The 13,238-nt window shown below is 39.9% G+C and overlaps 1 protein-coding gene across 2 annotated transcripts in view; it reads left to right on the top strand.

Moving 5' to 3' along the window:
- The first annotated feature begins 288 nt into the window (after window positions 1–288).
- The window catches only part of LOC145355970 (septin-2), a 121,627-nt gene continuing 108,677 nt past the window's right edge, over window positions 289–13,238 (top strand). The window contains exons 1-2 of one of the 2 annotated variants that reach the window (XM_080208504.1): window positions 289–424; window positions 8,734–8,785. In XM_080208504.1, coding sequence (XP_080064630.1) covers window positions 8,765–8,785 — 21 coding nt within the window. In that variant the 5' untranslated portion in view covers window positions 289–424; window positions 8,734–8,764. The remainder of the gene's footprint in view (window positions 425–8,733; window positions 8,786–13,238) is intronic. The other variant, XM_080208505.1, reaches the window with a different exon arrangement.

Genomic DNA, 13,238 nt, shown 5'->3' with positions numbered 1-13,238 from the left:
TACTATAGAAAGAGCTGGTTATCTAACTCCAATGATGGTCCTTTGACCAGGACAGGGTTCTTGTTACCTGCAGTTGGAGACTTTCTAGGATTTAAGGAAACAGGTAGCGAAATAATTCGCCTCAGATACAAAAAACAAAACTGTAACCAATCCAAAATACAACCTATAAACCTTATATACACAACTGGGAATATAAAACAAACACACCCTTCAACTCATGCAGCAGAGCCTATCGGGATATTGGAGGAGTCCTGGCGCGGGGCCTACCGGGATAACGGAGGAGTTGGCGGCGCGGTGCCTGACGGGATACTGGCAGAGTCCCTGGGAAGATCCGGTGAGCGGTACCGAATGATACTTGTGCGGCCTGAGGGAAAGGGTTAGTGAGAAAGATAGGAGACGGAGGTGCTGGCCCAGCTAGTTGTTGGTAAGTATTGTTTAGCATCGGCGGCTGCGAACGGGGTTACGGTGCAGCTGTGACATGGGCAGCCGAAGACTAAATGGGAAGCTCCAAGGTAATAAAAAGAACCCACCCGCCTGAGAGAGGAATGTGGGAGGGATTGGAGCACTGAGGGATGGGTGGGGAGAGAGGGGAAGTGAGTGAGGAAAGAAAGAAGGAATGTGGGAAAGAAAGAAGACAAATGAGGAATGGGGAAGAGAAATGGTAGGGGAGGAGTGAAACATTAGTTCCTATTAACTCCATCATCTCCATATTACTACTTTCCCTGGCTCCACACCCTCTACCTCAAAGCAGTCAGAAAGCATCCTTTCTTTCAACTTATATCCTTTGTGGTCACTTCAGTATCCCTTTGTGGCATAACGTGAGGATGGTAACAATTGGGTCACCACAGTTGTCACTCTGCTGTCTGACTACCAGTTGGACCTCAAGTCCTGGTGTTTAATGTGTAACTCAAAGACAGCAAGACCGAAATAATCCTATTTGGTTCACAGCAATATGCACCTTTGGTGCTGATTCCAAAGGCCACCTTAGCCACATGTTCAGACTTGAAGCCAATCCTATGCACTTAAAATGTCCTGCCTGAACATGAAGTGAGCTTCATAGTTCTTAGCTAGTCCAACAGAGAGAAGCAAGTTACATTTATGCACTTGCACTTACTTTTATCCTCTAGGTGCACCAAGCATTGCATAACCAGTACAGGGCTTTGAATTGCAGTCCCTGTTTTTTTTGGAAAGAAAGACTGTTTTTCCATCAACCATCTATTGTCCCCATCTGCTCCAGCCATGAATGATCCTCTGGCACTTAAAGGAACAACTGACAACCTTCTGTAGTAATCTTTCTGGCTCCACCCTACATGAGCTGGAAGCAATTTGGAATTCTGCAGTATATGCCCTAATATTCATATACATTCCTCTATGTACTGCCAGCATATTGATTTCAGAATCTTCGTACTTGTCTTTAAATACCTCAGTAGATTTGCTCTAACCTCCGTGTTCTCAGATTGTTTGGAATGGGGAAATGCACAATGGTAAAACTTTCAAATAATCAATTCCAGCATCTGGGACTTTCTCCTCAAATGTCTTAACCATATTAGTTTCTTATTATTCTCTATTATTCTTTGAAAACTTGCTGAAAACTCAAACTCTTTGATATGCTTTTAGCCACTTCTAGGACCTTGTTGTATTTCCTCCTTTGTGTTCACTTCCATCCTGTAGGGTGCCTTTGGCACATTTGTCAAGTGAAAGTTACTGTATGATTGCAACTTTTTCAAATGTTCTGAGACCAGGAGAAAAGAATGTATATATTATGGAGATCAGAGAGAAACCTCTCTCTGTAGGTTTCGTCAGGTACTCCGGTTTCTTCCCACAGTCAAAGATGTGCATATTAGGTGGATTGGCTATGCTAAATTGCCCCTTAGTGTCAGGAGGACTAGCTAAGGTAAATGCATGAGGTTATGGGGATAGGGCCTGGATTGGATTGTGGTTGGTGCAGACTTGATGGGCCAAACGGCCTCCTTTTGCACTGTAAGAATCTATTATTCTAGCAAGATAAATTTGGCTATAAATGGATACAGTACAGAAAAATGGTCAAATTGTAACTCATTTCAGTGATGGTGTGCTGGGTAAGGATTGAATATCTTATCAATATTTGTCAGAGGATGGGGAATGTTAAAATTTAAAAAGCTCACAATGAGTAATGCACTTGATTTCAATTTTGATTTACGTCACATTTTATTTATTGAGTTTCTGCTTGCCGTAAAGCAAGCTTTGAATAAACTTCTAAAAGTACACTAAGAAGATTTGGTGAGCAGGCTGTGCTCAGACTTGTCTGATGGACCACATGTCTGAGTTGATCTGGTGATAGGTCATGGGTTTGGGCCTGTGATTTTTCTGCAGTGAACTCTTCCTATCATTTGGTCATGCAACATGGAAACTCTGGATCGGGAAAAAGAACCAAAAAGTGAGGCTGCCTCATGAAAAGTGTAAAACCTGTGTACAGTAATCATATTTGCATCTTTATTGTGAGTAGGGCTGGCTTTGCTTAATGCATAAATACATAAATAGGATATTTTGAAAGCATAAAAGCTGCACAGAGCTGCATAAAGTAGTTAATTTATTTTGATCTCTTTTTGATTGGAGCACAATTTTTTTTTGGATTTCAATAGTATTTTGCTCCCAATAGTCCTTTATGGAAGTTTGTGAATGTTGCTAGGGTGCAATTCTGTGATCAGCTGTTCAGTGCCTTGCTCCAGTGGCCATTCTTCATGGATGAACCCTGATGAGGGAGTATTAGAACGCCCTTCCACCATGCTGCATGTCGTAATTTAATGTCCGTCTGTGCACTTCCAAGATGGGATCACTTGATAGTGATTGGTCATAGGCTGTTTGGCCTATCTTTCCCTGCTCAGCCTGGTGGCACTGGAGCCAATACTTGCATCCAACTGCTTGCCTGGCTGAGATCAGCTAACTTATAGAGACGTGCCAACAAACCAATGGCTGCATGGTTTGTATCGAAGAGTATTATACTCTTTGGTGAATCCACAGGTCTACAGCAGATATTTAAATGATTTAATAGGTCATCTTCAATAATATTTCATTCAGTTTTGTTATTCCTATATCTTCTATGTTCACTGAAACCTGTTGGCAAAGGTTGGGTAGGTTAGAGCAGGCTGAAATTGTGGATTTGACAATGAGCTGAATGTGGCTGGAATTTGCTGGAGCAGGAAATTCTGTAGCCCTACATTCACATACCTTATACACTTACAGATGAGGTAAGTGGTTCTGCACTATGTGAGCTTTCATGTTAGGATTTTTTTTTTGGGAAAGTAACAATAAACCCAGCTGTGAAACATTTTTTATCTAGCCTAGAGATGTCATGTATAGAACTGATTCTGTCACTTACATTTCACTAATTGTGATAAATTAGTATCCCTCTTGAAAAGTTTTAAAACCTAGTCTAGTGAACAAGGGCTAGCAAGTTGGTGATGTTCTGAATCACCAATTATTTCTACTAAATTACAACTCGCTGTCTGAATTGCTAGTGAAATACATCTGATGACAACCAATGATCAAGAACACCACCAACTTTGTTCATGCATTCTATGTACTGTTTTTTTTTTCAAATGTGAAATGCTATGCGGTAAATTGCATCCCAAATGACTTTGTGACAGAGTCATAGAGGTTTACAAACCTTAGGCCCAACTTGCCCATGCCATCCTTTCTTACCACTAAGCTAGGCCCAGTTGCACACGTTTGGCCCTTATCCCTCTATACCGATCTTACTCATGTAACTGTCAAAATGCTTTTTAAAAGACAAAATTGTACCCACCTCCAGTATTACCTTTGGCAGCTTGTTCCAGATACTCAAAACCTGAGTGAAAAAATTGCCCCTCCGGACCCTTTTGTATCTCTCCCAAGTCACCTTAAATCTATGCCTTGTAGTTTTAGACTTCCCTACCTTTGGAAAGAGGTGTTGACTATCTAACTGATCTATCACCCTCATCATTTTATAGATCTCTATATGATCACGACTAAGCTCCAGGAAAAAAAGGTCCCAGTCTATCCACCCTCTCATAACGCAAACCATCAAGTCCCAGTAGCATCCTAGTAAATCTTTTCTGCAGTCTTCCTAGTTTAGAAAGGATTTACTGGGATGCTACAGGGACTTTTGGGTTTCCACAACCTATGCCACCTGAATGATTTCAGGAGATATTAAGCTAGATATATAGAGGCAGGAGGGAAGGAGAATGAAATGCGACGTTACAACTTTATGAAATGTCTATTCTATTTTAACTATTTAAATAGGGACTACATTTTTATTGAAAATGCAACTCCTCTGTTCCCATCTCCATAAGTTCATTCTCCTTTGCAAATATTGTCTACCTTTGGTGAATCCACAGGTCTACCTTTTTATTTTGATGTGTCAAAAATTGCTCTCCCTTCGCCAGCTCAGTTTTGAAGAGAGGCAGCATATAAATATATTGTATTTATTATTTAACCAATAAGAAAGTGGAAGGGGCAGACTATAGATAACATGGGCATGAATCTTAATTTTCAAAAATCATCTTTCAAAACCAAGATGTGTACTGAGTATGGCAAACCTTCAACTGCTATTTGGGGAAAAGAGTAAGTCTGAAATTGTGGGCCAACTTACCTTGCTCATGCATTGAGTACTTCTGGAGTCTGTACTGTCGGTCAGGATCTTTGAATATTGTGTGTAGAATGACATGGACTAATTAGGGATGATTTGTAGTAAACTGGCAACAAATTAACAGGGATTTGTAATGAACTGGCCATGTCCAACTAAATTAGTAATTTTTTCAAGCATTGACTTTGTACTGGGATAATTTCTGTTGGTACCTTTGTTTGGAGAATAGTGCATTGATTCACAGATCTTGGCAGATACTTCAATGCAAAACTGAGAAACATACTGTATTTGGATAAGGTTTTAAGCTGAGGCCCTATTCAAAGATCTGGCCAAGATTTATCCCTCAACCAACATCACTAAAACAGATTATCTACATTTCTGTTTGTAGGGCTTGCTGTGCACAAGTTGGAGACGACTTCATAAGTACTTAATTGACTGTGAAACCCTTAGAATGTCCTGAGGTTGTGAAAGGTGCTATATAAATGCAAATTCTTTCTTTTACAATGTGCAGTTCTGGGCAGGCAATTAAGATGTTCTAGGATATCCTTCTAATAATGGTACATTGACTAGAATTATACCAAGATGTAGTTATGAAGGGCACTTGAATAAAGAACATTAAATTATAAACAGTGGTTTTTAAATTTCTGAAAGATTTTGAAAATAATACAAGCTTGTTGCCACTGGTGGAGAATTGGTAACTGGACAAAACGCAGGATTATCAATAGAACAAAGGAGATGTGCGTCAGAAGAAATGCTTTCACAGTTGTTTATTAGACCATGGAATGCTTTACCACAAGCAGTGTAGAGCTGTGATTTATAGCACCATTTAAAAGGGAATTAGTTAAATATTTGAAATGGTAGAATACTGCAAAAAGACATAGAAGACGGAAATGACACTACATTAGTTAACTCCAGTTAAAGAGCAAGATGTGGTGCAGATCTAACATATTGCAAAAGCTTGATTCTGTCCTGTAATCCTCAAAAAGGTTGAATACTTTTTTGGACCAACAGAGGCAGTGACCTTAAAAGTCAGTAAATTGCATCAAGCCATTTATTGATGTGACAAAGCAGCAACGTGGTACACAGAGACTGTGCTGTGCTCAATGGCACAGCTGGTTCTGAAAACTTTTAATGCTTGATGATTATTCCTTCTTTGGCACCAGTACAGCTCACCGTGGCCCCATGCCTGTGGCCTGTCCAATGTATAAGTGCAAGGGTCTGCATTTGATGTTTAAAAGTGCGAGGACGTGGGAATGTTATAAAATTTACTGACTGCTTCTTTGACGCAAATCTTCTTAAACCATAGAACTGTGTCTCTTAGCTACTTGAATCCTAGTGGGCTGACTTCCAGGATCTCCAGTGTGTTGTGCTACAATGTCACCCTGAGAAACAGCACCATTTCTTGCTATTCATTTTAATTCTGGAATGCAACTATTAGTCCTGGGAAAATAGTTGTGTTTTTCAGCACTGCTCTGGCATAAACATTCAAACAGATTTGAATGTGTATGCTGCCCTCAGTGTAGCAACAAAATGCCCTGAATATATTCAGTCTGTTGACTAGTCAGTTGTTGAAAGATTGTATGTTAGTCTGGCTGTTTCTCTTAAAATATTTTATACTTGGAAGTTTAATTAAGAGACATGATATTCAGAAAAGGCTACTGGACAGAAATTTGTCTTGGCCATTGATAAAGCACATGATGTTGAACCGACCTCCCATTATACGCCTCTAGCAACATTCAGTCAATGGAACAAAATATTGAGTGGGAAGTACAACTGGCAGTCAGTTCCATAGCTCCTGCTTTCTACCCCTTGATCAGCCTGTATGGTAGAACTCAATGACTTTTGCACCTACAGTAAATAGTAGTAGTGACTAGTTGGTTTTCTTCTTTCTACTGCGAAGTTGCTGAGGCCAACTGAGTGTCCTGTCTGCCAATAGTAAAATCAGTAATGATTGGAAATTGGACTTAGATGTTGCTTGAAGTCTGTTAACTACTGCAGAGCCTTTCTCAGGCAGCTGGGAAGCCTTACTTGGTCTGTGTAACGAAGGACCAAAGGTACAGGAAAACCTTATAATCAACAAAGGACAGAAAATTAGAGAGGTAAATGGAGAGATCTGTTTCATATCTAAACATAGCATCTACACGCACTTCCTTTGGACTTTCCCATGATGATTTTCAGGTTCCACCATTATAAATGAACCTATTTAAAGCTTTTCAAACTAATTACATTGTATTCCCCTTCTAGCTTTATCCCTCCATGGAGACACTGCATCCCAAATACTGCCAAGTTGGTGGCACTATCATGTGACAGATTTGCAGAAGCAGCTTCTAGTACAAATATGGATTTGTAATAGAAACCTAAACATACAGACAGAATGTGCAACTTGAAAATGGGGATTGAATTATATCTGACTTTTCCCAATCAGTCTTTTTGCTGCCTTTGCAACCTGTTTCAACTGAAAACTAAACATAGTCAACTTTGTGCATGAGAAGTCATGACTATCTACCTCAATTTTTTTCGCTAGGTTTCTCATCCACATTTATCAGAAAAGCTCAGTATACTTGCCACGTTCAAATGATACCATGGCAATGCTTCCACCAATCAGAATCCACTTGCCAACTAATCAACACTCTTGTGCATAAATTGTTGTTCCCCCAGAGCAATTGGTCATTTCATGTCCTCATGAGTGCAAGACGAAAGCTTTGATAGCATGTCTCGCTATCAAACAACACTTTTTGCATTAAAAGCAGTCTGTAACTCTAACTTGCTAAAGTGCAGCTGTGCTGTGAATGGCCACTTGTGGGAATGGTGCAACCCACATGAACCCTGTAATTCCAACAGAGTGGTTTGGAGAATGGGCTCAGTAATTTGTACCAGAGATGGGCATTAAATTATGAGTGTGGTTCACTTGTTCTCAAAAACATTTACACAGATTAGGTATTGTTATACAGAAGGTGCCTTTTTTCCCCAAGTAGGCACTTTCTAATCACATCCATGCTTCAAATGCTTTTCTTAGCCCCTAAACTGTTGCCAGCATTTTCATTCAGATAAGTCACGTTAGTCTGGTGAGAGACACAGATACTGTAGAGTTTTATCTTCTGCACTGATTGCAAGTGAGCCAGTGGGACTTTGAATCAACTTAGCAGTTGTGTCAGGAATGGAAAGATCTTTAAGTGCTTTTATTTCTAGAATACTATGGAACTTGGGAATTTTAGGATAGCTGTGGACCTGAGTCAGCTTGGAAAGGACTTTGTACAGGCCTGTGGTTGTGAAAATTGTAGAACTTCCTGTGTTTTTACAGCTCAAGTATGCAGCAGGTGCCTTGTGCTGTCGTCAATTTGTCAGCAGTATTTACCACATGTGAAATAATATCTATTGTATCTTTCTGATGTGCAACAAGATGTAATACATCCTTCAATTCAAGTTGATTATATTTCTTGAGTTCGTTATCCTCCTGTGTAATTCAGTTGTTTTGGGGGGGGGGCTTCTCTCAAAAAAAAGAAATACCATCTCGTAGACTTGAGGCGCCGGACCAACTGATTAAGTCAACTACCAAAGGAAGGACTGAAACATTCGTAATATGATTCGGCGATGATTACTTTATACAGTTGAGTCAGAAAACTACATCTGACCTTGTTGCCGAATCAGCAATGAGAAATGTTCTATTCCAGCTCAGCAATGCTGCAAATTCTGAGCTTTTGTGTTGTGTTGATGTCTTGCCTGATGTTCCTGGAATGCTTTGAGCCTCTCATCATTGTCGAGATGGGTGCATTCCTTTTCTCCAGTACAGCATATGTTGACTGATTTTGTTACAGCTCTAATTGCAACCCTGATCAGGAGTGCATCTGCCTGGTTAAAAAATTGCATTTGGTAAACCGGGTGGCTACCAGTTCCACTTCTTTGTAATAGTCTATAGCTGCCAGTGATTTAACTGGGCCATAATTTGTGCTGAACCCGAAATAACATGATGCTTAAACATGTGATGAAGTTAGAAATAGCTTTGTGTCTCCAATTTGCTTGTGTGCTCTGGCCTGGAGGTGTGCCAAGATTCCTAATCCAGTGTGTTAATGCTGAGATCTCTGATCCATCTCGCTAATACCTTGTTTTTGTGTATTACATTTTTCCTGCAGGTTGTTGTGATCTGTGAAATTACAAGCCAGTATGTCGAATGAAAAGGCAAAGGTGAGTAATTGTGTAGCTACATGGTTGCACTTCCTGGCATGATTCTGGAATAGAATACTTTTCTATTACACAATTAATTATCTTTCCTTGTAAACATAGCTAAAAGATGCTGCTGTCTGAAATGCTGAAGGATAATCTGTGTACTGTGTGTTAATATGGAATGGTTTGGGGGAAGTAGTATATGTATGTTTGGGAAGATGACAATCAGGTTGATTCTCAATTTCTAATGTATGGATGCCAAATACCTATGGGAAGGATGAGGCAGGCGGCACTTATGAATAACTCAGTTTAATATTACATATAAACAGTGGAAAAGATGTGTATTGTTATCTTTAACAATCTTTCTTATGCTTAATTATTGCAAAGTTAGGATGGAGGATAGAAACTTGTATTCCAGTAAAGGGTTGATGGGAGGAGATTACAGATCAGTGCTGCTGTTTCCATGACAGTTTATCGCATGATGAATATTGAACTCAGAATTGTAGCTTCACATGGTTATCTTCCATTTGATTCATCTTAATAAATTTAAGGAGCTGGAATCTACCATTGATTCTCTGATGTTACTGCAAATCCCCTGTTTAGGGAAGATTTGTATAAAATGTGCATATATTTGTATAAAATGTTTGAGATTATCTGGAACTGACCTGTGCTGAGATGATATGCAGTTCTTCCAAATCGCGTGAACAGAATAAAATAAGATGTCAATGTTATTGATTAGTACAATTGAGACCTCTACAAACGTGCAAGTACCCAAACCAGGAGCAAAAGTAAGCCATTCAGCCCCTCTTGCCTGCTCTGCCATTTGATCTGATTGTGGCCTTAACTCCATTTTCCTGTCTACCTGTTATATCTTATATCTTTGTTGGTCAAGAATCTATGTAACTCAACCTTAAAAATATTCAAAGATCCTGCCTCCAGTCCTGTCTAGTGAAGAGAATTCCACAGAATAATGACTGAGTGAGAAAAATTCCCCTAGAAACCTCTTATTTCTAAATTATGTCCCTTTGTTGTAGCCTCTACCACAAGGGGGAACATCCTTTCAGTATGTACCCTGTCAATTCCTCTCAGGACTTTAACTTCGCAAAGATCACCTCTTATTCTTTTAAGCTCTAATAAATGAAGGTTCGAGCTGTCAAAACTTTAATCCCAGGAATCAGTCAAGAGACCCTCGTCTGAACTGTTTCTAATGCTATTGTATCCTTTCTCAAGTAAGGAGACCAAAACTGCGCAGTGTGATCCAGGTGTGGTCTCACCAGCACCATATACAATTGCAGCAAAACTTCCTTCCTTTTATATCCCTTTCCTCTTGCAATAAACAACAACATTAGCCTTCCTAATCGCTTGCTGCACCTGCACAATAACATTTTGTGATTCATGTACCAGGACATTCGGATCTATCTGTACCACAGACTCTTGCAGTTTCTCTGCTTTTAAATAACATGCTGTTTTTCTCTTCTTCCTGTCGAACTGTTCACTAGTTCTGTGTCTGCTGCTATTTCTCGCACTTGAATCCAACCCCTCCTGTATTTTAAAATAAAAACAGAAAATGCTCATCAGGTCAGGCAGCACCCGAGGAATGAGAAACACAATGTTTCAGGTCTGCAAACTTTCTTCAGAGTTGGGAAAAGTTAGAAATGTAATCGGTTTTGAGCAAGGGGTGGATGAAACAAGGACAAATGAAAGGCCTGTGATAAGATAAAAGACAGGAGTGATTAAATGACAGAAGAGTAGGGAATGATGATAGGGGAAGAACAGAAGTAAACAAGGTGTACTAAAGCTGAACATATGTAAAAATAGTAAGAGAAAAATAAAATAAATTAGAGATTATGGTCTGAAATTGTTGAATTTCGTGTCGTGTCTGAAAGACTAAAGCGCCTGTTTGAAAGTTGAGGTGCTGTTCCTCAAGCTTACATCAAAATTCCCTGTGCAGTAGGCTGAGGACAGAAGTATCTGCATAAGAGCAAGGTGGAGAATTAAAACGACAAACCCCCAGAAACGCAGAGTCCTGCTTGTGGACAGAGGTGTTCCGCAAGGTGGTCGCCCAGTTGCCCTCTGGTGTTTACACTGCCTTCTCTGCTGTATGCAGTGACGAGTTCTTTTTACTGCAAATTTTAAATTGTAACACCTTTTCTCATCTCTGTCCCATGAAAAAAAGTTTATTCTGGGGAATGTAAATAGATTTTTCGTAGAATTCTACAGTGCAGAAAGAGGCCATTTGGCCCATTGAGTCTGCACCGACCACAATCCCACCCAGGCCCTATCCCCATTATCCCATGCATTCACCCTAGCTACTTCCCCGACGCTAAGGTACAATGTAGCATGGCCAATCCACCTAACCTGCTCATCTTTGGACTGAACAATGGTGAACTCTATTTAATGGCTTAAAGTTAAAGTTTATTTATTAGTCATAAGTAAGGCTTACATTAACACTGCAATGAAGTTACTGTGAAATTCCCCAAGTCACCACACTTCGGCGCTTGTTTGGGTCAATGTACCTAACCAGCACGTCTTTCAGACTGTGGGAGGAAAATGGAGCACCCAGAGGAAACCCATGGAGATACAGGGAGAATGTGCAAAGTCCACACAGCCAGGGATCGAACCTGGGTCCCTAGCACTGTAGCTTAAGGCACAACATGTGAATGTGACTATGGGCTACAATAAATTCTTATTTTGAGTTGTAGTTTCGATCCAGAAATCGCGACTTCAAGTGAAACAACTTTACACGAATCACATTTTCCTGTTAAACCTACTTAGAAGCTGTAGTTAGATTGTGTACACCTTCCTCATCAGAAAAAAACTGAGTTGAAATACTTTACATTCTTTAAATATAATAACCTTGAACATAAAAGAAATATGGTAACTTCTTACTTATAATTGCACCAGCTCACTGCTAATGCTGCTCGCCACACCTGCCACTCTCTTGAACCTCTTGGAAGCTGCAGCCTTTCCCCTTGTCCTCTCTCCTACTCCCTATCCGCTTGTTTCCGATCGTCTTACTTGCGACCTTCTGGATCCCTAACGCATCCTCTTTCTGTTGGTTTGTGGCTTCTCCCACCCTTGCCCGACTCTGATTCTCTATTTCTCTTTCTTGTGTCCTTCTTTAACACAGGTTCTGAAGTTAAGTGGGGCAGGGGAAGACAATTTCCACTTGCAGGGGGTAAATTCTCTTTGTGGGTTTATGATCAACTTCACTTCTTTTTGATTAGAAAGCTCCCTTTCCACCCCTAGCCAGGTAAAGCCACTGGGAACAGCTCCCGTGACATTGCTCAGCAGGGTCAGAGTAAGTGAGCCTGCTGGTTCCACTGCAGTGGACAGATGTCATTCTGAACATAATCAATCCATTATTGAGTAAATTGTCTCGTTATTAGGATCAGGGATCTGTTATCATGCATCAGAAACCGCCATGTTCTGAATCTTGGAGAAGGCCACTGTATATTTCCATTCAGTCTTTAAAACAGTGATTTACCACAACCCTCTGTTTTCTGTCCCTGTGCTAACATTGTATCCATGCTGCCACTAATTATTGCATTGGCTTCAATTCTGCTAACAGTTTTCTTGTGTTGTACTTTGACAGATGCCTTTTGAAAGTCCATATGCAGAACTTCCGTTACGCGACCCACATTTGCCCCTCCATGTTGCTTCATCAAAAAAACTCAAGTTAGTCAGGCACAATTTGCTCTTAAGTCCATGCTGGCAGTTCTTTATTATTTCATGCTTATCCAAGTCGCTATTAAGTTTGTTCCAGATTACTGTTTCTAAAAGCTGTCCCCACCACCAATGTTGAACTGACTAATTGCCAGATTTATCCTTTTTTCCCCCCTTTAAACAAGGCTGTAATATTTTCACCTGTCCAGTCCTCTGGCAGCATTACTGAGTCCAAGGTTCCTATACAACACTACTTCCCTCGGCAAGCCCTTGTTCTCTGAATCTGAATGTGATGGTGTATATGAAGTACTTTGGGATGGAGTGATTAGGTAATCCTTTTTATAATGTGTATACTGGAAGCGATATACTTTTACCACCCCTAAAATAAGGATGAAAAGGTATAAATTATCTTATTAAGAATAAAGGTTACTAAGAGCAAGATTAAAATAAACATATTTTTGTTGCATTATAATATTTCAAAGTATCCCAGTGTTAACAAATAAACTTTATTTTACAATCACTTTGGATCTTGCATTTTTGAAGAAATCATTTTAACTATGAAATGAATCTTGTGAAGTTCTTCACCAGGCAGCATCTGATAGTGATGTTCCAAGAAAGTAACTAAAAATACTAGTGTCATTTATGTTGGTAACTCATCTAGCTTGGTACAATAGAAAGAAGTCTCACAACACCATGTTAAAGTCCAACAGGTTTATTTGGTATCACAAGCTTTCGGAGTGCTGTTCCTTCATCAGGTGAGTCCAGATTGTGAACAATCTCTGACTGTCTTCTATTGTAGCAATCAACT

Source organism: Carcharhinus amblyrhynchos, chromosome 20, assembly GCF_965287045.1.
Source record: "Carcharhinus amblyrhynchos chromosome 20, sCarAmb.v2.hapA, whole genome shotgun sequence".
Taxonomy (NCBI): Eukaryota; Metazoa; Chordata; class Chondrichthyes; order Carcharhiniformes; family Carcharhinidae; genus Carcharhinus; species Carcharhinus amblyrhynchos.
The sequence above is the reverse complement of the archived record's forward strand: the minus strand, read 5'-3'. Positions and strand labels throughout refer to the sequence as shown.